A 26,656-nucleotide genomic window follows, 5' to 3' on the forward strand; every position below is an offset into this window, starting at 1 on the left:
ACATTCTATCCCATTCTCCTTCTTGTATGGTTGGCGAGAACAGCTGTCTTCGCGACTACGGGTCCAACGAAGACTGGGCCAAGGTGTGCCCGACCATCAAGGACAGCCTGGACGACGAGCCAGAGAACCCAGGCCAGCCCGTGGAGCCCTGCCAGGCAGGCCAGAACGGCAACCCGGCCAGGCTGCGGCGACAGGACGGCGGTGGTGGTGGTAGCTGTCCCTTGATCCCCGGGGACAACGGACCAGGCAAGAACATCGAGTGGGAAACAGGCCCGTCGGGACCGGAGTGTGAGGGCGAAGACCACTGCGGCGGAGAGGTCTGCAAGGGCTACTACTGCGATCCGGACCCTGATATCAGCCATCCCCCGGACTACTACGACCCCAAGGACCCCGAGAATCCGCATGGAACGTCGTCTGATATTCCTGAGCCGACATCAACATCCACTTCGACTTCGACAGCGTCACCGACGAGTACGCCGAAGCCGCCTGTTAAAACGATTGATATATGTCTTGGGTCGTCAACGAGCACGACGTGGCAGTTAACCATCCACAACTATCTTGTTTATCCGCCTGGTAAGTCTTCAGTGGAAAGAAAAAGAGTGCATTGGCCATGCTAACAACAACAACAACAACAACACCAGATTCCGCCTGCAACGGTCTATACATCACAGACCCCAGCATCGGTTCCTCCACACCAGTCTGCGACATCCCCAAGGACGAAGTCACCTTCAACTACTGCAGTGAAGACGGCGACGCCAAATTCGTGGACGAGGGCCCCGAGGTCTTCGACGGATGCGGATTCCAGCTCGAGCTCGATGGAAAGAAGTATACGCCGAAACAGCTGGACCCGGATGACGACGATAATAACCCGTGCGCGTATACCTGTGCTAGCGGGGGCACGATTTCGTTCGTTCGGGGGCTTTTGTTGTTTGAGGAGATTCCTGAGTGCGATCAGGAAGGTAAAGGTCTTTAAAGTGCTTGGGGGTGGGATGTTTATATATGAAGATGTTTGTATATGAAGAGGCTACATGTATAGGCAAACAGGATCATTGCAGAGTCACTACTGTCACTACTGTCCATTTCAGCATACTTGTGGAATATATCCAGCTGAGTTATAGCCGTATTGAAAATATATCACAGTAGCTGCTCAAGCAATTCCCGAGCGCTACTCTCAGCCATAACGCGGCTACCACTCTCTGTCTCGTGCGTCGACATATCGCTCCCTGGCACAGTCTCACGTAGGAACTCCATTATCACGCCTACTACCTCAATATCATCAATATGAGGTCTTTCCTGTCGCCCAGGTGTAATTCCGGCAGAGACTGGACGGATTCTGACGAACGAGTATTGGAAGACGTTTTCGCTGTTTGAACTGCTGTCTTGCTCCACGAGGACTATCCAGCTCCCGGGGTGTAGATCTCTGACTCGAACTATGGCTCTTGGTGGGTCGCTGCCAAAGAATCCGGCGGGAATGGGGCTCACATGTAGTCCTGCTTTGTCGTCGTCCGTGGTAAGTGACGAGCTCCCGTATGCGAATTGCAGGATGGCCTTGTCAGAACCCGAGCCCAGGGAACGGAGATATGATAGAAACCGGACGGAAAAACTCTCGGCGTCTAGAAGGGTGTTGCTCATGTCGTAGTACTTGTAGCTGCTCTGGTATTGTGGAAGCTGATCCACAAACGTGAACATGTGTACTGCGGGAAAGACCTGGGCGATGACGGAACTGAAATCAGCACTATCAGTCGAGGACGATGTAGATGTTCGGCTATGCAGGCCTGCTGAAAATGCCCAAGTTGAATAGATGCTTTTGTCTCGTAGCCACCCCAGGTCTCCTGACCTCCCCTGCAGCAGCTGCGTAAAGAAACGAGCAGAGGCAGTATCGCTGTCCCTGTCTGGTCTCTGTAAGATGCAGACCTGCTTGAGGGCTGGGGCCTTTGTCAGAGATGCTGCTAAATCACCAAGACCTCCGTTGTTTAGGTCGAAGTTATCGACACCGAGACTAAGTGCAGATGCATCCTGAAGCTCGTTAGATATAATAGCAGTGGCAATAACTCTAGGCGAGAGGTTCCTAAATATAACCCAGTTATGGTGTTTATATTTAGCATATATAATACGCAGGATATAGCCTGAGACCTTAGATGACCCTAGGCTATCAGGTATCTCTTCAAGCCGCCGCCGCAGCTGGTCACGGAACTCGGCCAGCTTTTGAAAGTTACTGAATGTGCTTCCATCGAGGTCTATATCCGTAGGATCCTGTGTGAGAGTAAGCAGACCATCGATGGCGCGGTCAATGTGCATTTGCGGTGCTTCGTTTGAGGTGGTCAACGAGTTTGATGTATCTTCGACAGAAGTAGTGGGCTTTGAAGGCCAAAGGTCTGTTTTGAGTTAGAGATGTGTAGATGTATGGGCTTGGTCACTGACAGTCGGAGATGCTTGAGAGGATGCCTTGCGAAGATGCCTTATCCTGATCTTCTCCAGTCTCTTCACGCTCCGGCGGCCAAATGTCTATCCCAAGTCAGCACGCATATCATCATGATCCTGTGGACAAACATACAGTCTAATGCTGCATCACCAACAACCGGCTTATCATCTAGCCTGAGAACGCTCGGGTCCTTTTCGAAACTTATGTGGGTAAGGTACCTGCGCAGCCATTGAATAACAGACAACGGCTTTCGAGGCCGCGGGCTAATAGGCACAATATCAGGCTCTTTCTCAGGCGGACGGTCCTCAACAGGATCCCAGCCAAAGTCTTCGCCGCGGTAGGAAACCTCCGCCATATAGCGCACGGGGAAGGCAACAATACCATACTTGACCGCGTCAAGGTCCGATATGTCCAGAACAACAAGGCCATACTCGGCACAGTCACCGCGGAAAATAGTAGATAGCGACTGCAGCTGGACATCGCCAGGGCGCGTGCTATCATTTTTCAGCAATCCCAGCAAACAACATGTCGCTGTAAAAGGGAACTCGCAGGGCGCATCATCGCGCCATGGCAGCTCGGGCCGTGATTCCACCTGCTGCCCCCGGTGGCGACCATCAGGTACAACGAAAGGAGGCTGCGGCGTGCCTGGGACGATGGGCCGCTCGCTACTCTTAACCTCGTCGCCTTGCTGGGACAGAGACTGACGACGATACCAGACCTCCGCGAGCGCCCTTTCCGCCTCGAGTGGCGCCCTGTTCGCGGGGTCTGAAAGGACTTCGATCAATGCCAGGGTGTCTGCCACGACCTGCTCCACGCGTGCTGTTGGTGAGGTGCTGCTGTCGCAGCCCTGGCGGTAGGCTACGGTCAGGGAGCGGCTGGTGCCTTGGGGGCCGACATTGGCGACGACGGCGAAGAGGAACGAGCGGGGGCTTTTGGTGTCTAGGCAGGTGTATCCGCGCATTGTATCACGTACAAGAGTAAATGCGAAGGACTACAGATGCAGAGAAAACAGCGGGGTAAGAAAACGACGACTCCTTAGTATTTCATTAATATCGGTCATGTGCTGTCAGAGTCAAGCTGACGGTTAGGCAACCCACAAACAGGCAGTGCAATACAGATTATTAAAAAACTATTTGCATGTCATATTGCAATTCGCTGAATACTTGAATATACAGGCGAGCATGCACCAAATTGATAACTAACAGTAAGTCTGCCAAAATCTAAGCCAGCCCTAAAGCTCCTTTTTAACAACAAAATCCCGAAAGCTGAACCTGAAATCAAACAACTACTCCATGATAACTAGAAAGCATTCATACCCTCTTCAAGCAGCTGCCTCGACAGGAGTCGGGGTGGAGGCCACATTGACCGGCGTAGACTCCTCACTGGCAGGCGCTTCGACCGGCGGTGGCATCGGCTTGCCCAGCTGCATCCACCTGTAACAGACTACACAATTAGCCAGATCCAACAAAAGAAGTGGATAAGAAATGACATACTCATAAACCCTAAATCATCCTCGAAAAAGACCTTCTTCGTCTCCTTGCCCTCCCCCAGCCCCATCGACGGGAAATACGAAAGCGCCGTCTCACCCAGCGCAATCCCCATCCCCGCCTGCACCTCCTCAAGCGCCATAAACTCCGGCGTCGTCCCATACACCTGGGCCATCATCTTCTGGTGAATATTCCTTGCCGCATAGTGTCCCTGGTGCATCGCGGCCCCGCCCCGCTTAATCCCAGACCACCGCGCAACATCACCGGCGGCATAATGGTCCGCTGCAATCTCCGCAGGCAGGGAGGCATCAGACGGGAATTCCAGCGTCGGTTTAATCCGGATATAGCCCTCGTCGTCGCAGATTCCTTGAGGGAGGTAGGTGGGCGCCGTAGGCGTGAAGCGCGAGACGGCGTTGATGACGTGGCTGGCGGTTAGGGTTTCGCCTGTGGAGAGGGTGAGTGTGTATTCGGTGTCTGTCTTTGTGGTGGAGTTGACGCGGGCGCCCATGACGGTGTTTATGCCGCTGGATCGGATGATTTCGAGGGCCTTTGCTGAGAATTCGGCGGGCAGGGGCTCGGAGGAGAGGAGGGAGTTTCGTGAGTGGATTAGGGTTACGTTGGTGTGCGGGTGCAGCATCTTGCACTCGGCGGCTATTTCGATTCCGACGGCGCCTGAATTTAATTAGCTTTATCTGGAGAATAGGTAGGAAAGGTTGGCGTACCGCCGCCGATAATGGCGACGCCCTTCGGCGCATCGCGGACGTTGGCGAGGTTCTGCGCTGACTCGGCGAGGTATGTCTCGCGTGTAACCGAGCGTGGAGCGCTAGGGAACTCGCGGCTCAGACCGGTGCAGGTGATGAGGTAGTCGTAGGACTCCTGAACAGGTCCTGTAGATGTCGCGATGGTGGCTCTCTTTGACGTGCAGTCCAAGGAGTCGATTGTGCCCTGTACGGTGCAGATATCCGAGGTTTGGAGGGCCGGGGTATCGGAGTATTTGCACCAAAAAGACTCTGCAGATTCCTTAGAAGACAGTGCGAGAGGCTGGCCGATCAGATGAACTATTTCAGTGAGCAACATGTTTGACTACCTATGGGAAGAACGTACACCAGCCATCGCGGGGGTCAACGATCGTAACCTGCACCGGGATCACCTTTCCGGTACCATTGTCTCCGTCTGTAATGGAGAACCGATGTCGACGGCCGTGGCAGAGGTCGACTAGATTAAGAGCAGCCGCAAGGCCGGCATATGAGCCGCCTAGGATGAGGACCTTGAAAGGGGCCGAATGATGGAAGCTAGACATTGTCAGAACGCAAGTCAACACAACAGCACAATCAATTCTGCAGCAGAAATAAAAGCGACACAAAGGAGAAATGAAGGGGAGAAGGGAGTAAAAGAGGGGAGCCCGCAGTCACGAGTGGACTGAGTCGGCTCAAAACGGATGTTATCAATCTATCAGGCCCCACTCGTAATACGGCTGTCGTACAGGAAATTACGGAGCACTAACCGATCCTCTACCCTCTCGTAAACCGCTTCAGTTCTAGTTTGAGGGCCCGCCACGTTTCCCGGCTGTTCCGCCTGTCGTGCCACGTCTCGGTGTCTGGCTCCCCGGTGATCGTGAACATGTCGACGCTGTTGCAGGCTTCGAAGACCAGGTGTCTCGCAGGGTGGGGTGCTGAAACATCGAGTCCAGTAAGGATCTTGGAGTCGAAGAGGTTGCAATTGATCCTTCGGGATATGGCGAATCAGCGGCCGCAGACGGACCGCATTCCGGAGGGCTGGAAACATCTCTTTTCCTTGGTGTCAAAGACAAAGGACAAAAGGACCAACTGGGACCAACCTCCCTGCCGGGGGTGGGAGGCTAGGGGGAAATATATGATTGGGGTACAATGACATGTTCGTAAGCCCCCACTAATTAAATCCACTCATGCCAGGGTCTCGTCCTGTTCTCTGGAGTCTGGACTAAGGACTTAATACAGAGGAGCCTCCGGCGTCGGCAGATTGACGCCATCGTAGTGTTCCGAAGAATCCGACGCTGGCGAGATTGGTTTTGAGGAATTCGTCCATACGCACCCACCGCTGTATCAAGACAATTTAAACAGCGCTGGATACTCGCACGATCCATCAGTGCAACCAGCCGAGATTCACGAGTCAGACAGGGCGCGGAAAATCCTCACCAAATCACCGACAGGAGCAGCGTGGCACCAAGAAAGTTCAAGGGCCAAGGACCCATTGGGCCATTATTGAGGCGCAATCGAGTGCCGAGGGCTTGGAAAGTAACTGTTAGTTAAACGCCAAGGTTGAACGAAGGTTTTCCTTCAATTGCAGCAGCCGTTCCTCAGTCCAAGAAAGGGTGGGGTAAGATTATCAGATTGATAGAGTCCGGTCTCGGATCGACACTTACATACCGTAATATTACAGATCAGATAATTCGGACGGATCAGATAAGACCTTGGCGGCCTGGGCCGTTGCTTTTGACAAGATATCCAGCCTGGTGCAGGGAAGACTGGCCCCATCCTGCTGTAGTCGAGAGCAATTATTCAAATTACTATCCAGAGCCTATGGCTTGAAAGGTCTATTTCTATCCACATATCATACAGCGAGTCATTGTTTGAACCGGCTTTACAGCTTGGATCGATAGCGAGCATATTCAGGAGCAAGGATCTGCTTCCCTTTGTCTACGCTGGCAACTCGATCCTTCAACACCCGTTTCAGTATCTTACCCGAGGGACTCTTCGGAATCTGCGAGATCCAGACGACGCCCCCTCGGAGATGTTTGTAATGCACCACTTTCCCCTTCAAATGCTCCATAACCGATCTAGCCACGTCCTCGCTCCCATTTGCATCACCCTTGCCTACTAAATATGCCAACGGCACTTCGGAATGCATCTCTTCGTTCCAGACACCGATGACGGCGACATCGCTCACAGCAGGATGTTCAATTAGGATATCCTCCAGCTCCGTCGGGGCTATCTGGTACCCCTTGAATTTGATCATATCTTTTGCACGGTCTGTGATGTAGAGATTCCCCATCTCATCCTCGAAACCGATATCTCCAGTTTTGAACCACCGGTCCGCAGTGAAACAGGCTTCTGTGGAGGACGGGTCGTTCATGTAGCCGTTGAAAACTGTAGGTCCACTAATCCACAGCTCGCCCTCTTCTTTCACGGCGGCGGTTCGGTCTCCGTCCGTTACGATTTTGGCTTGAACTCCTGGTACCACTGGTCCGTTTGATCCGATGCCTTTGTTCCAGCTGTCCCAGCGCTGGTTGAGAAGTTAGCATGTCTTCAACGGTATTTCAACGGTTTTCAACGAACGCGGATAGACTAACCTGAATATGAGAGACAGATGTCGTCTCGGATAGCCCGTACGCCTGTCGCAGTGGAACTTTCCAGCGGCTATATGTCTCCTGGATGAGAGCTTCCCCGAGCGGTGCGCCTCCGGATGTGATCATCCGTAGAGAAGCTAAGTTTGAGCCGTTGATGGAGCGATTCTTTGCTAGGTGGAGCACAATTGGTGGTGCAACGTAGGCATGCGATATTGAGTGCTCGCGAATCAAGTTACAGAATGTCTGCAGCTCGAACTTTTCCATGAATATTGTCGATGTTCCTAGCAAGACTGGGAGGTATACGAGACATATTAAGCCTGCATAGTTAGTACCAGGCACATATGGGTTTGGATGGAACTCACCATATATATGATACGTCGGAAGAACAGCCAACGTCCGATCGTTCTTCCAGTTAACATGCGGCCCCTCGATCGCTGCTTGTAGAACGACATCTGCGACGACGTTCCGATGAGACACCATGACACCCTTGGGAGGCCCGCTTGTTCCGGACGAGTAGACGAGGAAGGCGACATCGTCCGGATGAATGTTCTCGGGCTCGGTAGGTGTCGAGGGAGCATTATCCATAAACTGGGCTGTTGTGCTTCCAATGCCACTTTCGCTCTTTGTTCCCAAGACCAGTATCCGGCTCTCGGCGAGACCAGCTAGCTTTGCTGCCTCCAACGCAGTCCGCAGACAAGACGGATGAACGGCTATACCCTTTGCCTGGCTGCGAGAAAGCTGCTGCTGAAGTTCCCGTGCAGACAAGCCTGGGTTAACGGGCGCGACCACTGTCCCGGTATAATGGCATCCCCACGTCACTATTGGGGTTTCGATGCAATTCGGGGACATCAATGCCAGCACATCGCCTTTTCTGAATCCCCATTGACTCCGTAATGAGCTGCCGAAGTTCAGTGAGGCCGTCCGAAGATCTTTGTATGTGTATGATTTTTTCGAAGCGCCATCTTGGAAGATCACTATTCGGATATATAGTTAGTATACGGAATACCGGAATGTAGCCTCAGGAAATACCATGATTCTCTGGAAACGGCTTAACCCCGTGGTTATACAGCAGCTGCCAGATGCCAACCTCAGGAACAGACGTCTGTGACATGATCTCTGACACGATGTCCATGACAGAAAGAGAGAAGTGTCCAGCAGCGAAATCGAACTGGGGGAACTTCCCCGCACCGCCTCTCGGCAGTGCCCAAAGCCGAGGAACCCCAGTCGCCATTCGTCACTCCACAGTCCATCACTCGCCCGAGAATAACCAGTTCGTCCCCAATAATTCACTCTCCAGCATCCGAGACTGCCATCCGGGCTTTTCTTATACAATGCCCTGGTCCCGTGACCATCTCGTGACCGTCCCTGCAGCGGCGATCATCTGTCACCTGACTTCCGCTTCGTGCGGAGAATCTGGAGACACAAGTTACAACTGTACAGCATCTATCTACCATCCAGGTCGGGATTCCATGGTTATCGCTAATCGGCAATATGTGGTCTCTCAAGCAGACGAGTCCCATCCCCCCCCGACCGATGCCCCGCGAGACCGACCCATGGTTCGTCTACAAACTAGCCGCCTTCGTGTCCTTGGGCGCGCTGCTGTTTGGCTATGACCAGGGCGTTATGGGGATGATCGTGGCCGATCAGCGATGGAAGGACTTGATGCAGCCTGCTAATTCTTGTATGTTTGTTCATCGTCGGCTATTGGTGCTGGTGCTAATTTGGCAGGGGTCACCGGTGCTGTGGTGTCCACGTATGACATCGGCTGCTTCGCTGGTGCCATGTCTACTGGTGCCCTGGCTGATTTATATGGCCGCGAGAGACTACTTGCGCTGGCTAGTATTGTCTGTATTATCGGTGCTGTAATCCAGGCTGCATCATATACAATCCCGCAGATCGTACGTTGCCATATCTTCCAGATATCCGTGGACTAATAGGTAGATCCTTGGACGTATCATCCTCGGGCTCGGGGTCGGTGGTTGTGCAGCTGGAGTCCCCCTATACCAATCGGAAATTGCACCCTCCACTCTCCGGGGCCGTCTCATCGGCATCGAGCAGATGATCCTCTGCACTGGCGAGCTAATCGCGTTCTGGCTCGACTACTGGCTCAGCCTCCTCTCGACACCGAGCTGGTGGCGCATTGCCCTCGCAGTCCAAATCTTCCCGGCCTTGGTACTAGGTCTAGGCTGCTGTACTTGGGTCTTGCCTAGTCCCCGTTGGCTGGTTGCACAGGGGAGGAATGAGTGCGCGCACGAGGTGCTGTTTCGCCTGCATGGAGAACAAACAGCCGAAGTAGAACTCAAGCAGATACAGGAGACGATCAGGCTGGAGCGTCATGTAAAAGTGTCCTGGTCTGGGATGTTCAAGAGCCCGATCCTGAAACTCACTGTCCTGGGATGCGGAATCCAAAGCTTCCAGCAAATCACCGGTACAAATTCGATCTTGTACTACGCCGTAGGTGCTGCCTGTCTCTACTCGAACGAAACTAACCATGACAGCCGTCTCTGTTCCAAAAAGGGGGCATCAAAGACCCTCAAACCGCAAATCTCGCTACAGGAGGCGTCGGAATAGCCCTCTTTCTCAGCTCCTGGATCCCCATCTTCTACTTCGACCGACTCGGCCGCAAGACCTGGCTCCAGATCGGCACAGTCGGCATGATGCTATCTATGCTCGGAATCGCCGGACTCCAGCAACAAGCAGAACAGCGCCCTGAATCCGGTGGCAACTACATCATAATCCTATTCCCGTACCTGTTTTACATCTTCTTCAACGTGAGCTGGGGCGTTGCAGCATGGACATACCCATCCGAGATCTTCCCACTATCGATGCGCGCAAAAGGGAACGCGCTTGCAACTTCGGCAAACTGGGCTTCTTGCTACGTTGTCGCGCAGATCTCGCCCGTGCTGGGCGATGCCATTGGCTGGGGTTTATACGTTGTCTATGCGTTGATATGTGTAGCGGCTTTTGCCTTTGTTCGGTTTGCCCTTGGTACGTTGACCTCCTTGTTTGTTATGTTCGTTGTTAATTGGTGTATAGTCGAGACAAAAGACCGATCGCTTGAGGATATGAATGAGCTTTTTGGGCTGGAGAACTACTTCTCCACAGGTGATGGCGCCAAGGACGACCAGGTTGGCTTGCTTGAGGAGCAGTCACTGGAAGATGGGGAGTGATGTAAACCACCTATATCCTGCCATTGGCGTCTGTTGCTGGGTTGAGAGGCCGCAATTATAAACGAGCTAGTCCACGCATTACATGCCGTCGCGGCGAAAGGTTTAAGGGATAACACCCTCCGCAGTTGTCTCCGTAAACGAGCAGAGAAACTCTCCCAAGATCTTATCATGGACCAATTATCGGTTTAGCGTTACTGAGACACCGAAGCGGAAACTAGAAGCCGTCCCTACTCAGATTGATTATGAGGCCAGCTCTCAGTGATGCCGGACGGAACAATTCTGTACTCGTTTCTCAGCCCAACCCACGACAGCTACTCTGGTAGCTGGCTCATTGCCATAGGACTCATATCTACGTACTACTCACTATATAGCAGAAATGCATAACATAACTAAATCGTCCATATCGTGATTGACAATCAAACCCTCTCAAACCAGATCTTCTCCCCCCTAAGCATCATCTCCCCATCAAACTCAACCCCAACTCTATCAACAACACCACCAACCGAAACCCCAAACTCCGCCCTCGTCGCCTGATGCATCCCCTCCAACCCGAGCACAAGCGCCCAATATCCCCCGGTGAGATGAAAGAAATCAAACGCCAGCTCATCAGGCAGAGGGACCAGATCCTCGAACGACCCGCACAGTCGCACGCCTGTCCATTTCGCGGGGTTTCGGAGCGGTGCGCGCTCTGGACAGGTTGAAGATATGTTTAGGGCTGGATAGGCGGGGTGGGTGTATCGACCGGCGAAGGAGGCGCTGTCCACCGGGGCTGGAATGAGCGAGGGAGTCGCGGGCAGGTCAGGGTATAGTTTTTCGAATGTTTCGTTTGTGAGTTGGAATTGTCGGGTTTGGTTATCGATTCTGGTGTCCCTAGTTAGCACTCCCATTCCTATGCTCATCCCAGTATACCTTCTAAGTACTGGAGCTAGATAGGTAGGTGGATGGATACATACGTCCCAACCCAATCAAACCTCCCCCCCTCTCCAACCCCAAGCAGATTATCAACAAGCTCAAACCCCAAAACCTGGGCTGCCCCATTCATCCCCTCCATATAATTCCCGAGAATCGTCACCCCAAACCCCCGGGCTGGAAGCATCACCACCAACGCCCCATACCCGTCCTGCGCGCCGCCGTGCTGCACGATCGTCTCGCCGCGGTAGTTCTGGATCACCCAGCCCAACCCGTACAGGTCTGGCGCGCTGAAGGGGTTATATGGCGCCGGGGTTCCGATGGTATGTGCGCTGAAGAGCGCGGTGTACCCCGCGGGCGAGATTGGCGGGGAGTGGGTGAGTAGGGCGTCCATCCATTTTGCGTAGGAGGTTGCGGAGGTGAGGATGTTTCCTGCGCCTGTGATGGCGGGGTTGTAGGTGCGGTTTGTTGGGTGCAGCTTTCCTTTCCCAGTATCTGTATCTGCATCTGTATCTGTATCTGTATCGGTGTCTGCGTCGTAGTAGTATCCCTGTGCGACATCCAGGTTCCTGTCTAGTGCTGCTTGGAGGTCGAACCCTGTATCGTTCATGCCGAGTGGATTCCAGATATTCGTCCGGAGGAAGTCCTCGAAGGCTGAGCCGGTCACGGTTTCGATTAGATGCGCCGCAGTTATATACAAGAGGTTGCAATACTGAAACTTAGTCCGGATAGGCGCTGTCAGTGGGAGATGCTGCAGCCTCGCTACGATATCCTGGGCAGTGGTGTTCAGCATCAAGAGCATATCATGCCGCGGGAGCCCGGAGCGGTGGCTGAGCATATCGGTGAGGGTGATTTGGGAGGTGTAAATCGGGTCGCTGAGTGCGAATTCAGGGAGGAGGGTGTGGATTGGTGTGTCCCATTGGATGTGAGGGTAGTTGTTGTTGTCGTCGACGAGGAGTGAGAGAGCAGCGGCCGTGTGTGCTTTTGTGGTGCTGCCTGCGAAGAAGAGCGTGTTGGGGGTGACAGGGGTGGATGTGGCGATGTTGGATAGGCCGTAGCCTTTTGCGAATGTCGTGCCATTGTTGACGACGGAGACGGAGAGGCCTGGGATGTGGAAGTGCTCGAGTATCCATTCGACTCGTTGGTTAAAGGCGTCGTTGAAGGGGCTGTCGGCGGGAGTCTCTGAGTACTGGTTTCCTAGGGGATGCTGCAGCTCAGCAAGACATCGCGGAATGACCGCTGCTACGGCTGTAATTGCTTGGATACGCATTTTGAGATAGTCCAGTTGCGAGTTGAGTCGCGGGGTTGGCTCTTAATCTTAAGAGATACACGATGTGAATACGCTAGTGCTTACTTGCAGGGATCTTTCAGTGATGCCTAATTAGCCCACGGTTTAACTGGTTTTAAGCCATTCATTCCATGATCTTATATTGTTAAACTAGGCAGCACAAAATAGCTTGGACTGCCAGGGTTGTGAGTGCTGCGTCCTTGTATAGGCTGTGGCGAATTAGGGCTAATTGGCATGGCTAACTGACATGCAACCGATCGCATCAGGCGTTCTAGACAAATCCATCCAGCTGAAATCATCTTGCGTATCCATAACAGGGCAGATAACCAAATAAAATGTCATATCCCCCTTGTATGCCTGGTTCTGCGTCTCCTGATATCATACTTCTGTCACATATGAGCCAGCATGACATCACCCACCAAAGCTATATAAACGGAGCCAGGACTCATCAAACACTACTCTATCACACTTGTTCATTCTAAGCTCTTTATCTCAAGGTTATTTTATATCATCTTAAACAACCACCAATACAAAATGCCCTCTCCCCACCGCGGCGGCAACCTCTCCGACATGGCTCCCACAGGGACAACGATCCCCAACGACGCCGGCAAAATGAACACAATCCCCTCAGTGCCGCGCCCCGAACAGCGCTCCGAAGACGCCGAGTTCTCATACCAAGGCACAGGCCAGCCCTCGACGGCCTTTGCAGCGGACAACTCGACCGACATGCCGCGGAGCACCAAGGACATGGGCTTCAGTGGCGAGACGATCACGGGCACGGGGAATACGTTCCCGGCGCAGGGCGAGAACGCGGGGAATGAGATTGGGGCGAATTGGCCGGGGGCGAAGGGGTCGACCAGGGGGTTTAAGCATGCGAATAAGAACCGGGGGGAGTTTGATACTATGGGCGGGCCGGATGATGAGGGGGTGGAGGATGTTGGGGAGCATCAGGGGAGGAATTATTATTGATCTCGATTAATCGTGTAAAATATCTACTTGAATGCTGTTTGAATACTGTTTGATAGCAGGAGATAAGAATAGATACGAGCGATAGGTTGTTATACGAGGCTTGCAGGGTTGCAGCAAGGGCTGGTGAGTCACAACTGACAACGCTTATATAGCTTCCCATCTCTGCACTCCCTCGTATCCTCAGTCTATCACTCGTATCTCATCAACAATTACAGTCTAAATATAGTCTCAATAGTTCAAAGATGTCCCCTGACTACCATCTCATCGGGTCATACACCCGCTACTCCAGTATGCCCTTCAACGCGGCAAGTAAACGAACATGAACTCACTGCAACAGGCTGGACAGCCCGAGTCGAGACAGTCCTCGAGTACTTCGAGATCCCATATACATCCAAAATGCTCACCTTCAACGAGGTATCCCTCACTAACCACTACCCTAATTTCTAAACCAAACCAACCTTAACTACGATCAGATCAAAGCCCACTCCCCCAGCGGCCTCGTCCCAATGCTCCACTCCACCCCGCTGTCCATAACAGTAACAGACTCCCTCGCGATTCTCGAGTTCCTCGCAGACCAGAACCCGCATATCCCGCTGTGGCCGCGCGATCCGGCCCTGCGCGCTCTGGCCCGCAGCGCCACCGCCGAGATGCACTCTGGGTTCCCGGCTCTGCGAAACACGTTTCACACGAACTTTGTCGCGCGGTATGAGGGGCTGATCCCTGCGTCTAGATCTGCGGGGGCGAAGCAGGAGATTAAGCGGGTGTTGAGGATCTGGGATGATGCAAGGAGGGTGACGGTCGAGAGACTGGGGGCTGGAGCTGTGGGTGAGTATTCCAGTGCAGGCGAAGATGAAGGGTTTCTGTTTGGGGGCTTTAGTATCGCCGATGCATTTTACTGGCCTGTTTTATGGGTATGTTATTCGATTCATTATCATCTTCGTGTTTTCCTTGGTTGATGTTTATTCTTCGTTCGCTTTTGGGGGCGAGTCGGATATTTGCCGGAGTACGTACTGATGATGATCCAGCGCTTTCGCACGTACAATCTGCCCCTCGACGATGCGAGTCCAGCGGTGCTGAAGTGGATGGAGAAGATGTGGAATGATTCGAAACTGAAGCAGCTGGTTCATGGGTACTATCGCCAGGCCGAGAACCCGGAGACGCGGATTGAGAAGTACGAGAACATCTTTGCCGGCGAGGGCGTGCAGGCCTCGACGTTTCCTGAGGACTGGGTGTTTGCTGCGCCTCGAGCTGCGTAAGACTTGGAGATTCCATGTTGTATGTTACATGGTTTGTGCATGGTGTGACAAGGCAGTGAAGGCAGCCCCTGTCAGCATAGCTTCTGATCCGTAGTAATTCGAGATTGTCAGCGTCGCAGAACGGCATTTTATGTAAGAATAGCCCGTGCGAGTTCTCGAACAGGCCTCGCTGTGCGGATCGCATTCTCGGTGATGACCGTGCCGATCTGCAGGGGCAATGAGCCTTGCAGGTCAGTGGCTGAGCCTCTTGTCAGATATCATCGATAATCATATCACCGTATTCTGGTCCTTCGTGAATACGTCTGCGTGCTGATTAGTATGGTTATACTCGATGGATACGCGTCCGTATCTATAACAAGCATCCGGAAGATGCTGAGTCGCAGCCCTACAGACTCAGTCTGACTCTGACTCTGACAGACGATCCCGAATTCTATTCTTTGATTCCTCAGACTCAGCCACCTGGAATGGGGCAGTAAGGGACGTTGCACCCGTTACAGCCTGGTGCCTGCGCCGATCGCGTATAAGGGACCCGCTGCAGGGCCCAGCAGGGCCTCATTCGCGGTTTCAGCAGTCCAGTTCCTGACGCCAAGATTGGGGGCCAGAAGTGTCGCGGTGCTTGGCCGATCGTGCAGGAAAGCGAAGGATTGGACCCTCCTGCAGGCGCCGTTCATTTCCTCAGCTTGCTATAAGAAAGTTGGGTACCCTGGAGTTGGTCGATCCGTTCTATATCTATACTCACTCCATACTCCATACAAATCCATTCTTTGACTATCAAAATGAAGGCCACGAAGCTCATCTCCGCCCTGTCAGCACTCGCCCTAGTGCAGGCACAGCAACTCGACAAGCCAGCCCTAAGCGACGACCTCGACTACCTGAAGGAGGGCAACACCAACGCCCTGCCCATCCGCACCTCCACCATCTCGCAATGGCCCGCCGGCTCCATCCCCAAGGACTGCAAGGAGCTCGCCGAGGGCGAGGACCACTCCGCCTCCGACATTGAGGTCTACGAGGTCAAGTACTCCGACTGCGGCGACGCGTGGCTCTTCTGCCGCCACAAGGAGGTCGAGGTCGACATCGAAAAGGCCGCTGAGACTTTCTCGCGTGTGCCCCTTCGCATGCGCGACTGGGTCCGCCAGGTCCTGCTCTTCCCGGGTTCGAACTCGGCGTTTGCGATCAATGGTAATGTCGCTTTCATCGGTACGACCGCTGAGAACGTCGATGTCATGCTCCATGAGACCGGGCATGGTGTTGACGGCTTTGCTGCCTTTGGCGAGAACCTTAGCTGTGCGTCTACCTAACCTATACCTAATATAACTGAACAGATAGTGCAGATACTGACTACCAACAGCAAGCGAGGGCTTCCTCGACGCGTACGATAGCGACACCCACGTCCCCGACAACTACGCGCGCTCCAGCCAGGCCGAGAACGTCGCGCAGAACATCGTCGTCGCCGTCTACGACTCCAACGTCGAGGGCGGCTTCCCCGGCGCCCAGCCCAACTCCGACGCCATCTCGCACCAGTACGAGTACATCAAGAAGCTCGGCGGCGATGCCCTCAAGCCCGCTGGCCCTGGTGAGACGTGCGACCGCCACCTCGAGAACTCCGAGACGGTCCAGATCGACTCTGCCGGTGATGTCTCGAATGTTAGCTCTAGCACTTCTTCTGCTACGCCGACTTCGTCTGCTACTCCTTCTTCCTCTGCTACGCCTTCGTCGTCTGCTTCGGCTTCGCCTACCCCCAGCTCGTCTTCGGGCCAGTCGGTGGTTTTCCGTCGCGCTTACAAGCCTAACAGCGTCTTCCGCCGCGAGTACCCCAACATTGTCCGCGACTTTGAGCCTTTCGAGTTCCGTGAGACTTTTTAAGGGGCTGCGGCTGGACTTGGAATTTATTAATTAGTGGTGGGAGTGGGGTGTTGAGTGGGGACTTTTTAAAAAGGAATAAAGGTGGAGTCGTTGTTTGTATGGTTATCGTTGCGTATAAACAGGGTTTCCTACGTGTATATGAATGCAATAGTGTAATAGACGGACTAGATGTGGTCATGCCAAAGTCAAATATACGAGCCAAATATCGTTATACATACAAAGAGTCCAGCTCTTGCAGCTTGACAGTCCTAACAAGGACCCCGGCGTGGATATACGTCCTTCGCGCGCTCGAAACCAAATTTATTGCCATTAGGATGGTAAATGACACCCTTGATGTTCTTGTTTCGATCGGTGATGGTGCAAGTAAACAGAGCATTCCTCTCATCTCTTTGCCCGTCGACAGTCTGGACGAGCCTCCCTTTCACATTCTGCTGCTCATAGGGCCATGACATTGTCGCGTATTCATAGTAGCTCCCCGCTTGCTTAAAGAGCTTCTCCCTGTTGTCGTATCTCTTCGGAAATCTTTTGTTATTCTTGTGACGGCTTCTGTCTGTGGGAACAGGGGAGCGGTCCATATGGCGCTGGACACTGGACCGTGTTCTCAAATGGTACGGACTTAGTCTTGCGAGTCTCTTCCGCGGTGATTTTGTATGCCTATTCGCATGTTATCTGTCTGTCGGGGCTCCGCTATGGTGTTCCAGGGCTCACCATCGTGGTTTCTTCTGAGATGGTTGTATTGTCGGAGAAGGATGGGAGTTAGCAGCAAGTATACTTCAGAGCTCTGGCACAACTCGCCTTTTATGATGCGACATCACTGTGAACTTTTGGAGGCTTCGGCGCTTGTGATGGACTGCCAAGGTCTCGATCCAACAAGAAAGGCTATAAAATAGGAGCTTTCTATTCAGAATTAACCAGGTCTAGACAGACTCGAGGCGTTGCCGCAGTCTAGACACTTAGGCGTGGGCGGCTACGGCCTGTGGTCGTAAAGCGCAAGCCAGTCATTTCCTGTGCCTTCGCTGTTGTTATTATTATCACCTTGGGGAAAAAAAACATATTGCTAGTCAATGAGTCAAGCAGGCGCTTAGTGTCAGGCTATCAGCCTCAGCGGCAAAGACAGTGTCTCTCTTATATCTACGCTCCCCTGTCCTTGATCTCTATCTTCTTGGATATTCATTCAACTCCAATATGCCTCTCCATCTGAAGCTCGAAGGCCCTCTGGAGGAATCCGAAATTGAGAAGCCCTCGAATGAACTTCCAACCCCGCCCAAACCCACCTTCCTAGCTTCATTATGGGATAAATTCAAAGGAACCAAGAAGAGCAAGCGCCCAGATACCTATGCTAGAACAACTTCATACAGCGATGACAAGTTTTTCCTTATTCTAAACGATTTCCTTCAGCCAGAGACAACCAAGTCCCTGAATGAGACTGTGCAGTCTCTGCTCGCCCTCCTTCCTGAAAACGCCCCCGGGTCCGGCGAAATATACTCTGCTGGCGAAATCATCATCGAGATAGCAGAGCAGATTCCATACTCCCACCCATCCCAGTGGAAGCTCATTGCCCTGGTTGAGCAGCTCTCCACAAAGGACAAATTTCTCAGCAAGTGGCCTGATGAGATGGTAACAATCCGCTTCAGAGAAGGCCTTAAACTTATTCCGACTCTGACAATGTGACAGGGAACAAGACATAGATGCTCGATGCTTTGTGATTCCCTGCGAGATTCATTGACGGGTATGTCGGCACTGAATGAGCCTCACCAAAACCCTGTTCTAACTAGCTAATAGGCCCCAACGATGAAATCCCAAATGAATGGCCAAACCTCAGCGCATTCTATGCCCGCATCGACGCGTGCCATCTCTTCTCTAACCATCCTACATTCGCCATCTGGACGATGCGTGAAGCCTTCGAAGAGCGGCCCGAGGATGACCAGCAGTACTTCGCCGGCATGAAAGATCAATGCGTCATCGCAGCGGCGCAGCACATTCTCTGGGATGGTCAGGAGCTCTTCAAGAAGATTACCTTTATGAGTGACGTTGACGAGGATGATCTGCGGAGCTGGAAACCCGGGCGCTTGTATGACGGGGATTCGAGATATACCCTGCAGCGATGGCAGTTCTGGAAGGCTGGCTTTCATGCTGCGGCGGGGGATGCAGAGCTTGGAGATGAAGCGAGGGATGTAGCCCGTAGAGCGGCGACGTTGATGGATGCGTTTGAGAGTACTATGGCTTTTTGATTTGTTATTGGGATATTAAGTATACCTCACTATCATGATGGTAATATGTATTTGTTTGGCTTATGCTGCCAATGTAAATCATCTATATTTACAGTGTTTGATATTTCAAGTTTTATTTGAGAGTACTCTTTATCTTGCAGCTGGTGTATGTTCTGACTTGTGTACTAAGTTATGTGCATGCTATCTTTGAAGGTTTGAAAGGAAAGACTTAGAATCTTTCGTAATAGCATTTCGATATTGGGAGACCTCTCGTTAATGGAACTTAGTTCTAACAGATACTGATTCCAGATAATGTGCTCTAAAGCAGGCAGATCATGATGTAAACCACTTCTACATAGTTACGTATTTGAATATCTCAAATTCTCCTATCTTACGCGCAGTATCTGGACGGACTAGAGTTTGAACAAGTAGAGTTCCAAGCACTTGATAGATTATACAGTTACGTATTCTAATATCTCAAGTTTTCATATCTTACGCGCAGTATCTGGACAGCACTAGAGTTTGAACAAGTAGAGTTCCAAGTACTTGATAGATTATACAGTTACGTATACTAATCCCTCTTTCAGTCTCATCCGTTTCAACCCGTCGTTTCCACCAAAACAGCATCCGTCTTTAACCGGCAGTCTCCCATCTCCGCGCACTCAATGGCCAACGCTAAGGGTTAACGGCTATCGGCTACAAGATCCGACTGCGCCATCCCATGGTAGTCTCAGCCACAACTCAATTGGCAGCTGCCACAGCGTTTCATGGGGAGGGCGCGCGATTGTCACGAGGGGACCGAGTCAAAATTCACAGAGGAGCGGGGTTCTGCCCGCCACAGAAAGCTTAGAGCTGGAGCTGGTGTGGAGCTGTTCAAGCTGCTGGGGGTTTGGGTCCGTGGAAACCCTGCTTGGTTTCCTGGTAGACCAAGCTGAGCTAAACTGGGCCTGAAAAGGATTGAGTGGACATTGTAGCCGGGCGGCCGTGACTGGCTGGAATAGCGAACAGATGTCATGGACTTCCACGTTGGGTTACGGTTGCAAAGCAGCGAGTGTGTAAGGATCATCTTTCGAAAAGATTACCTCCCCAGTACACCATCACGATGCTTGAATCTTCCATCCCGCCTAATCTGGTCACGAAAATCCCTCGCCCAGCGCAAATGGTACGGATCACCGAGCTCCGTAAACAGTCTAACAGACTCCTCCTGGTCCTGTAAATTCTCCGAGTGGTTAAACGGCGAATAAAGATATCGCCTCTGAATCCCCGGCAGCTCCCGGTCCCAGCCCTTGTCTACAGCATGGCGCGCAACAGCCACTGCCTGTGCATCCGTCGCGTAGGCATCGGGCGACCCGCGAAAGATGTTGCGGGGGACCTGGTCTAGGAGGAGGATGAGGGCTAGAGCGCCTTCTCCGTGGGCAAGATCCATCCAGTTATCCAGATGGCCATTTTTGGCTTCGTTGTAGGAGGGTCCAAGGTTCTTGCGCACGTATGCGTCGTCGGCTGCGCTTCCGTACCAGAAGGACTTTTGCTGCAGGTAGTCGGGGGAGGACTTTGGGCTGAACCAGAAGTCGAGGATTTGGGTGTACGTTCTTCCGGCAGATGAAGACATGGTTTTTCTCAGCATTTCCGTGGCATTAGGGGAGACGAGGAGAAAACGAGGAGAAAGGAGGAGGAGGGGCAGAGACGAGGGAGAGCACGTGAAATGGTGACGTCACCCCGAGGCGGCACTACGAGACTATGCCATTGATGATGCTATACACTGCTGTACAATGCTATACAATGATAATGCTATTGACTATGCGATATATGGTCTTGTCCACGTGTTGCGTGCTGTCCATCTTCAGCCACTATACCTAATATAACCTGTTAGCACGCTAGCCAAGTACGCCACCAGATATATCAAACATACTTTTGCGCACAGAGCGAGTCATTTCGGTGGGATTGAAGTACTGAATCATCCCGTCACTTATAGAAAACCTGACTGACTTTGAGCGCTCTTTCGGGACTGCTTGCGGGTTGTCGATGGTGGGAAGGGTCGGCAGGTCGCTGACAGGCAGTTCTGGGAATGACGGTGGCAGAGAGTGCGGGATTGAGTGACTCTCTCTCAGAGGCAGCTTGGGCTCTTGCTTGGGCTCTGCGTCATTCTGTGTCTTTTCCTGGACTGCGCTGGATGCATTGGCCGGAGGGAGCAACATTGCGTCAGCACTTGCAACCGGTTGGGATGTATGCGAGTAGTTTAGAAAGACAAGGACTAGAGATACTTTATAAGAACCAGCATACTTCTGTGGTCAAAGCTTCCTGATCCACAACCGTTGGTCGGATCGGCTGAACCATGGCACCCTAACGCACTCTTCCACAGCATTCCAAACCCTGGAACCGGTTTGACAGCCGTTGTATGGCCCGGCGAGCTCATCCACTATGGAATTGCAGCGCGGGAGATTCCAGTTCCCTCCTTCAGAGGCGCTCCTTCCCTCCATAACACTTTGCGTATAACTTACTTTTGGGTTCAAGCAGAACCCGATTCTCATGAACTCAAGACTGGACCTGGGATCGGGAGCAGACTCCCTGCCAAACAGAATTAAGGTCTGGCTGTCTGGATCTAGACTCCCCCCAATCCTGTTGGAGCCCTGCTTTGCCAGCCTTTGAAGCTTCTTATTCATTCATAGAGAGGCTTTAACAGACACCCATGTGTGCGTGATCCGCAGACATAAGAAGGGAGTCGTCCCCCCCCTGAATCCAGATCCCAAAATATTCTCTCAGGGTTAAACAATCTTATATTTACCTGCCACTCGGGGCTTGAATTCAACATTCACACACCGACACAACGTCTTACATCGATACGGCGGCGGGCTGCTAAGGTCGAGGGATGAACGATTTTGACCTCCAGCTGGAAGACTTTTCTAAATTTTCTATCTTTCCTGGCTTTCCCATCACAATGAGTCCCAGGGCTCCTGGCAATAACATGAATTTGCAGCTGCACGGTGCTGCTGCGCCTGTTGGTCCTGTTGCGCCTGCTGGTCCTGCTGGCCCTGCTGGTCCTTCTGGTCCTGCTCCTGCTTTCCCTGCCAGTCCATTCGTCCCCCAGCAGGCTCTTCTCAGCGGCTACCAGCAGGACATGGCACCCCAGCTTGACCCTTCGATGTCTGAGAGTCCTTTGTCGATGAAATCGGAAATCATGACACCGGATGTCTCCATGGCTGACTTGCTCAGCTTGCCAGAGTCCACGCTGCCACAGAGCGCCATTCCAACTGAAAACATGCAACACAGCTTCATGCCAGATGGGACTATTCCAAACGGGATTATGCCGCACGATTTGATTTCCAAGGGGGCTTTGCCGCACGATATGATCTCCAATGGGATGGTGCCAGATGGTACTATGCCGGACATGATGGATCCACAGATGAACCGCCTCGAGGGCTTGCAGGGTCTACCAGGGGTGCCAACGTACACAGACGAGTACCCCTCGAGCAACCACGAACAAGCCTGGTTCCAGTGTTCTTCGGGCGGCCTCGGAAGCAGCGACCTCAGCAGAGCACAGTCGTTAGACATCGACAGCAACAGCCCAGGCACAATACACTCGTTCGGGTCCATGCAAGCGCCACTGATGGGGTTCACCAGCCCGATGCCGGTGCAAATCCACCTTCAGCATGCACCAGCTCCATACCCGATGTCCCCCAGGCCTGGCAGCAACCGCATCATTTGCAACAACCGCAGCAACCGCAACCGGTATACACCGGCCCAGTACGGCCGCGGGATCTCAGGCCCAGTGCCAGGGCTAGAGTCGCACGCATCACCGCGGACCAACGCCGAACTCGAACAAGAGGCCCGCCATGCCCAGCGGCGCAAATCGCATAACTCCGTCGAGAAGAGATACCGGCATAACCTCAATGCCAAATATCTCCAGCTCGATTCCGCTATCAGTAGATCGGCCTGTTCTTTTCCGGTCGCCGGGGGTTCTTGTCCAGGTTCGGAGGATAAAGTGCACTCGCAAATCGCACCTTCAGACCAAGAAGCCGAGGCAGCTGTAAAAAAGAAGGGCGGCCAGCGGGCTTCACAATCCAAGGCGGGGGTTCTCGCGGGCGCAATTGCGCGCCTGCAGCAAATGGCAGACGAGATCCATATGTTGAAGTTGAAGGTGGCTATGTGCGAGGCTTCTCGTGTTGCAGACTCGCAGCAGGTGCATGATGGGGTTGACGCTGAACACGGCGACGAAGACAAGGATGCGCCGCATGATGTCGAGGACGTTTAGATGGAGGCTTGATACCCTGCAGTCTGTTTTACTTTTCTACTTCTTCTTTTCTACTCACTAATTTCCTCTGCGCCCACCAATTTGGATCGAAACTTGGGCTTGTTTTTCTGCTATTCTGGCGTTCTTGGAGCCGGTGTTGTGTTTGGAGTTGGTGTTGTTGTCCGGTCATCCTTTAGGGCTTACATTTTTATGGGAAGAATATATCATGGTCCGCTAATGCAAATATTCGTTATTCCCGGCGAAGACCGCCTTTGTGCACGTCTATATCTTTATTATCTTGTATCACCGTTTTTGGCCCACCTTCTCCGTTCGTTTCCTGCTGGTGATTACACTTACTTTGTCTATCTTAACGAGACTAGCGAATGTTAGACCAACATTCATATTCGTACTTCTTGAATGCTATCCTTCTTCTCAAATGTTGACGACGAGAGATGTAATAAAGTTGTGACGCGTAAGCCTATCATCCGGTAGGTGACGAAGTACGTCAATGTCAGAGATTCGTGGAAGATTCGATATAACCCCGATTAGGATTGCCTGCATCATCGCAGTCAGTTAGCCGGTCACCCGGGCCCTTTGATTGTTGTTTTCTTGTTTTTTCACTTTTCTTTTCACGCCGCGCGTCCCTCTACCGTAGTTGAGATAAAAGGCAATTCAGATAAAAATTCTGTCTAGTCAGGAGGGAAAAAAAAAAAAAAACCTTGTTTATATTTAGATTTTCTATTGTTTTAGTGTTTTACGGATGTTTTTCCGGTTTTTACTTTGCGGCTTTTTTGTTGATCATCTCCCTGTCCTATTCGGGAGCTTCCGCTGTGGCTTATGCTTATGCTTATTGGACGGGGGTAGACTTCGTACCGTACTAACTCGTTATCTTAGTTGGTTAGTGAGTGAGGTCGGTGATGTCGGTGATGTCAGTGAAATCAGGGCTGGATTAGACAGAATGGCTGGACTGGACAGGATTGGCTGGAGGTTCACTGTGATGTCGTCAGATTGTTACCAGTAAAGCTTGGCTATAGCGAATGAAATGAGACTGGCGTGTGGTATAGCGGGTTTTTATTGTATTGCGTTATCCGGTCGAAGGTATTGAAGTCACCAGGTATTCGGGTATCGAGATATTCAATATTCAAGATGTTGAATTATTCAGTTATCAGGCATTCAAGATATTCAAGGGTAAGTTATTCAGTTATATAGAATGTAAATGACGCCTATGTATTCACCGACCATAATAAAACAAGCTACTGACTACTGCTGCTTCATCAACCACCACCCAGCAGCCACAATTCCAGCCCCCCAAAGCACAGTCAGAATCCACGAGCCGACGCGATCCCCCGTCGAAATCGGCTTCAGCTCGCCGCTGGGGTCCTCGCTCGTATCCAGATACTCCTCCTTCGCATCGGGATTCGTGTCAATCGTCTTCGCCGACGCACTACTCAGCAGCATCAGATTCGCCGTAATCCCACCGAGCGCGGCCTGCTGCACCTCCAGCCCCTTGATCCCATCCCACTTGGCGCCCCACCAGCGCGAGCCGCACAGGTTCTTCAGACCCTCGGACTCGCCGACGCACGAGGTGCCGATTGCCACGGCGGAACTTTGCATCTTGGCCTCGACCTGCGGCCGCAGCTCGGGCACTAGGGTCGCGGCCATGGCCATCCACTGCGCCGACCAGCCCTTGAAGTTGAGCATGTTGCGGTCGCAGGTTTGTTTGGGTTCGCACGCGTAGTCGGAGAAGATTTTGCCGTCGTATTGCTTCGGGAAGAAGTCTGTGGTCAGTCGGCCGAGGAGACCTTCTGTGCGCTTGCGCCATTTGGCGTCTTCGGTCTGGTTGTTATGTTAGCTTGGTTCGGTATCAATGAGGGGATGGGATAGAACAGAGGGGCCCGTACGTAGTTGTACATGTAAGCGGCACCGGCAAGGTAGGTGCCGTAGTTGTAGGACCATTGCATGTCGCCGCTGTCCTTGCAGTTGTTGTCGCCCGAGGTGGAATCGGCAACGAACCAATTCCTCTTCGGCTGGATGAGCGGCGACGCTTCGGACCAGTCCCAGATCTTCTCGGCCGCTTCGATATAAGTGTCGTTGCGCGTGAAGCGGCCCAGCCGGGCGGCGAGCTGGAAGAGCCCGCCGTTTGAGATGGAGTTGCGCAGCGTGTAGCCGGCCTGCCAGGGGTGGATTTGCCAGGTGATGCCACCGTCGCACTTCTCTGTGTCCCAGCGGTCGTTCTGCATGGTGAAGACGGCGCGGGCCAGGGAGGTCCACGTCGGCTTTTCCTTGTCCTCGACCTCTGGGAAACCAGTCTCCGAGGCGGTGATGGCAGCGAGACCCCAGAACATTTGGTCATCGTTACCCTGGACAAGTTAGTTGATCTGCCTGAGATAGTCCTATACGTCTGTCTGCAGACAATGATATAGAAAACTCACCAGCCATTGACTGTAGTTGGAGTCAAAGTAGTCGAAGTTTCTGCCGGACTGGAACATCATGTCATGCGAGATGACTTCATTGTGCTTGTCGTAGCCAGACACGTGCCAGAATTGGATCATGGTCATGAACATCGCACCGGCGACATACCAGGTGTCGGTCAGCTTTCCGGGAATGCCTTCAGTCTGGTTCTGCAGGTAGAACTCCCACATTGGGTCGGTGAGGGTCTCACCAGCCTCCGTGAGCGAGTCTGAGCATGGTCAGCGAGGGTCCGATACAACAAGACGGAACACACAGCCACATACCAATGGAAGTAGGCTGGATCTCGATAGTTGATAGGACGGGCTGGCCCTGGAGCAGCAACACCAGGGCGGCCCCACTGAGGGACAGCACAGAGCCCCAGCGCATGTTTCTAGTTGCACTGAGCACTGAGCAGAGATAATAATCGGGCGAGAGCGGCGCAGAGCTGGGAAATGCAAGAAGCTGAGCAGGCTCGTTTGGCGTGAGGTTTAAGAGAAATCCCACCAGATCCGGCCAAGTGCCAGCACGCAGACCCCTATAAAGCAGCTAAAGATAGCCCGCAAATCAGGCCCCGCGAAACGCACAAACGCCCCTTGCCCAGCATGCGCCAAGCCAGGCGCAGCGCTGGGCTTGCGGTTCTGTCCAACAGGAGCGGGGCATTTTTCAATGAGTCTGCACAAATGGAGTCCAGCCAAGGCCAGACCAGTCACAGTCCGGCCTAGTTTGTTCCAAGTTCTCCCTTGATTAATTGCAGTGAAGGAATTCTTCCAAAGGCGGACTGGAAAGGGGAGCTTAGTCATCAGGCAGCAGCTTTTGCCTCCCGTGACCTCCGTCGCTTCCGCTGAGGCATCAAGGCCGCATTCTTGGCATTGCCTGAGGCTGCAATTTACTGACTCTGTACTATTCTTGGCACGCTGCCTGAGGCTGCGATGGACTGGGTTTCCCGTATATCAAGTTCTCAAGTTCTCAAGTAATCCAGTAATCAAGCGTTATGACCATTTAAATTGGGGACGAACACGCCCTGGAATCCCTGCTTTTACAGACAAACCGAAAGACGGTGAGAATCTGTCAACCAAGT

At 52.7% G+C, this 26,656-nt stretch overlaps 14 protein-coding genes across 14 annotated transcripts; 7 read left to right on the forward strand and 7 right to left on the reverse strand.

Annotated features, from left to right (window-relative positions):
- Positions 1-26: 26 nt before the first annotated feature.
- APUU_11673S (uncharacterized protein) lies at positions 27-973 on the forward strand (the record flags this gene model as incomplete). Its single annotated transcript, XM_041697789.1, has 2 exons — positions 27-573; positions 642-973. The coding sequence occupies 2 exons, from the start codon at positions 27-29 to the stop codon at positions 971-973; spliced, it is 879 nt and encodes a 292-aa protein (XP_041551039.1).
- A 161-nt stretch (positions 974-1,134) lies between these two features.
- On the reverse strand, positions 1,135-3,383 carry APUU_11674A (uncharacterized protein; the record flags this gene model as incomplete). Its single annotated transcript, XM_041697790.1, has 3 exons — positions 1,135-2,375; positions 2,422-2,505; positions 2,555-3,383. 3 exons carry the CDS (start codon positions 3,381-3,383, stop codon positions 1,135-1,137), a joined length of 2,154 nt encoding a protein of 717 aa, XP_041551040.1.
- Positions 3,384-3,743: 360 nt separating this feature from the next.
- Positions 3,744-5,694, reverse strand: APUU_11675A (putative pyridine nucleotide-disulfide oxidoreductase AMID-like; the record flags this gene model as incomplete). Its single annotated transcript, XM_041697791.1, has 5 exons — positions 3,744-3,865; positions 3,916-4,581; positions 4,632-4,967; positions 5,014-5,201; positions 5,414-5,694. The coding sequence occupies 5 exons, from the start codon at positions 5,692-5,694 to the stop codon at positions 3,744-3,746; spliced, it is 1,593 nt and encodes a 530-aa protein (XP_041551041.1).
- An 834-nt stretch (positions 5,695-6,528) lies between these two features.
- Positions 6,529-8,345, reverse strand: APUU_11676A (acyl--CoA ligase; the record flags this gene model as incomplete). Its single annotated transcript, XM_041697792.1, has 4 exons — positions 6,529-7,170; positions 7,238-7,551; positions 7,597-8,208; positions 8,264-8,345. 4 exons carry the CDS (start codon positions 8,343-8,345, stop codon positions 6,529-6,531), a joined length of 1,650 nt encoding a protein of 549 aa, XP_041551042.1.
- Positions 8,346-8,725: 380 nt separating this feature from the next.
- On the forward strand, positions 8,726-10,404 carry APUU_11677S (sugar porter family MFS transporter; the record flags this gene model as incomplete). Its single annotated transcript, XM_041697793.1, has 5 exons — positions 8,726-8,915; positions 8,963-9,132; positions 9,176-9,688; positions 9,733-10,222; positions 10,271-10,404. The coding sequence occupies 5 exons, from the start codon at positions 8,726-8,728 to the stop codon at positions 10,402-10,404; spliced, it is 1,497 nt and encodes a 498-aa protein (XP_041551043.1).
- A 416-nt stretch (positions 10,405-10,820) lies between these two features.
- APUU_11678A (serine hydrolase domain-containing protein) lies at positions 10,821-12,583 on the reverse strand (the record flags this gene model as incomplete). The annotated part of the gene is made up of 2 exons (XM_041697794.1): positions 10,821-11,265; positions 11,358-12,583. The coding sequence occupies 2 exons, from the start codon at positions 12,581-12,583 to the stop codon at positions 10,821-10,823; spliced, it is 1,671 nt and encodes a 556-aa protein (XP_041551044.1).
- Positions 12,584-13,135: 552 nt separating this feature from the next.
- APUU_11679S (uncharacterized protein) lies at positions 13,136-13,570 on the forward strand (the record flags this gene model as incomplete). The annotated part of the gene is made up of 1 exon (XM_041697795.1): positions 13,136-13,570. The coding sequence occupies one exon, from the start codon at positions 13,136-13,138 to the stop codon at positions 13,568-13,570; it is 435 nt and encodes a 144-aa protein (XP_041551045.1).
- A 242-nt stretch (positions 13,571-13,812) lies between these two features.
- On the forward strand, positions 13,813-14,826 carry APUU_11680S (glutathione S-transferase; the record flags this gene model as incomplete). Its single annotated transcript, XM_041697797.1, has 4 exons — positions 13,813-13,858; positions 13,908-13,984; positions 14,044-14,481; positions 14,596-14,826. 4 exons carry the CDS (start codon positions 13,813-13,815, stop codon positions 14,824-14,826), a joined length of 792 nt encoding a protein of 263 aa, XP_041551046.1.
- A 776-nt stretch (positions 14,827-15,602) lies between these two features.
- On the forward strand, positions 15,603-16,689 carry APUU_11681S (uncharacterized protein; the record flags this gene model as incomplete). The annotated part of the gene is made up of 2 exons (XM_041697798.1): positions 15,603-16,110; positions 16,175-16,689. 2 exons carry the CDS (start codon positions 15,603-15,605, stop codon positions 16,687-16,689), a joined length of 1,023 nt encoding a protein of 340 aa, XP_041551047.1.
- Positions 16,690-17,874: 1,185 nt separating this feature from the next.
- Positions 17,875-18,920, forward strand: APUU_11682S (DUF3632 domain-containing protein; the record flags this gene model as incomplete). Its single annotated transcript, XM_041697799.1, has 3 exons — positions 17,875-18,306; positions 18,364-18,418; positions 18,472-18,920. 3 exons carry the CDS (start codon positions 17,875-17,877, stop codon positions 18,918-18,920), a joined length of 936 nt encoding a protein of 311 aa, XP_041551048.1.
- A 1,057-nt stretch (positions 18,921-19,977) lies between these two features.
- On the reverse strand, positions 19,978-20,523 carry APUU_11683A (DUF924 family protein; the record flags this gene model as incomplete). The annotated part of the gene is made up of 1 exon (XM_041697800.1): positions 19,978-20,523. The coding sequence occupies one exon, from the start codon at positions 20,521-20,523 to the stop codon at positions 19,978-19,980; it is 546 nt and encodes a 181-aa protein (XP_041551049.1).
- Positions 20,524-20,687: 164 nt separating this feature from the next.
- APUU_11684A (uncharacterized protein) lies at positions 20,688-21,094 on the reverse strand (the record flags this gene model as incomplete). Its single annotated transcript, XM_041697801.1, has 2 exons — positions 20,688-20,752; positions 20,809-21,094. 2 exons carry the CDS (start codon positions 21,092-21,094, stop codon positions 20,688-20,690), a joined length of 351 nt encoding a protein of 116 aa, XP_041551050.1.
- Positions 21,095-21,834: 740 nt separating this feature from the next.
- Positions 21,835-23,148, forward strand: APUU_11685S (uncharacterized protein; the record flags this gene model as incomplete). Its single annotated transcript, XM_041697802.1, has 1 exon — positions 21,835-23,148. The coding sequence occupies one exon, from the start codon at positions 21,835-21,837 to the stop codon at positions 23,146-23,148; it is 1,314 nt and encodes a 437-aa protein (XP_041551051.1).
- Positions 23,149-24,387: 1,239 nt separating this feature from the next.
- APUU_11686A (glycoside hydrolase family 76 protein) lies at positions 24,388-25,965 on the reverse strand (the record flags this gene model as incomplete). The annotated part of the gene is made up of 4 exons (XM_041697803.1): positions 24,388-24,963; positions 25,029-25,487; positions 25,560-25,807; positions 25,863-25,965. 4 exons carry the CDS (start codon positions 25,963-25,965, stop codon positions 24,388-24,390), a joined length of 1,386 nt encoding a protein of 461 aa, XP_041551052.1.
- Positions 25,966-26,656: the final 691 nt, after the last annotated feature.

The sequence above is a fragment of the Aspergillus puulaauensis genome, chromosome 1 (genome assembly GCF_016861865.1).
Source record: "Aspergillus puulaauensis MK2 DNA, chromosome 1, nearly complete sequence".
Taxonomy (NCBI): Eukaryota; Fungi; Ascomycota; class Eurotiomycetes; order Eurotiales; family Aspergillaceae; genus Aspergillus; species Aspergillus puulaauensis.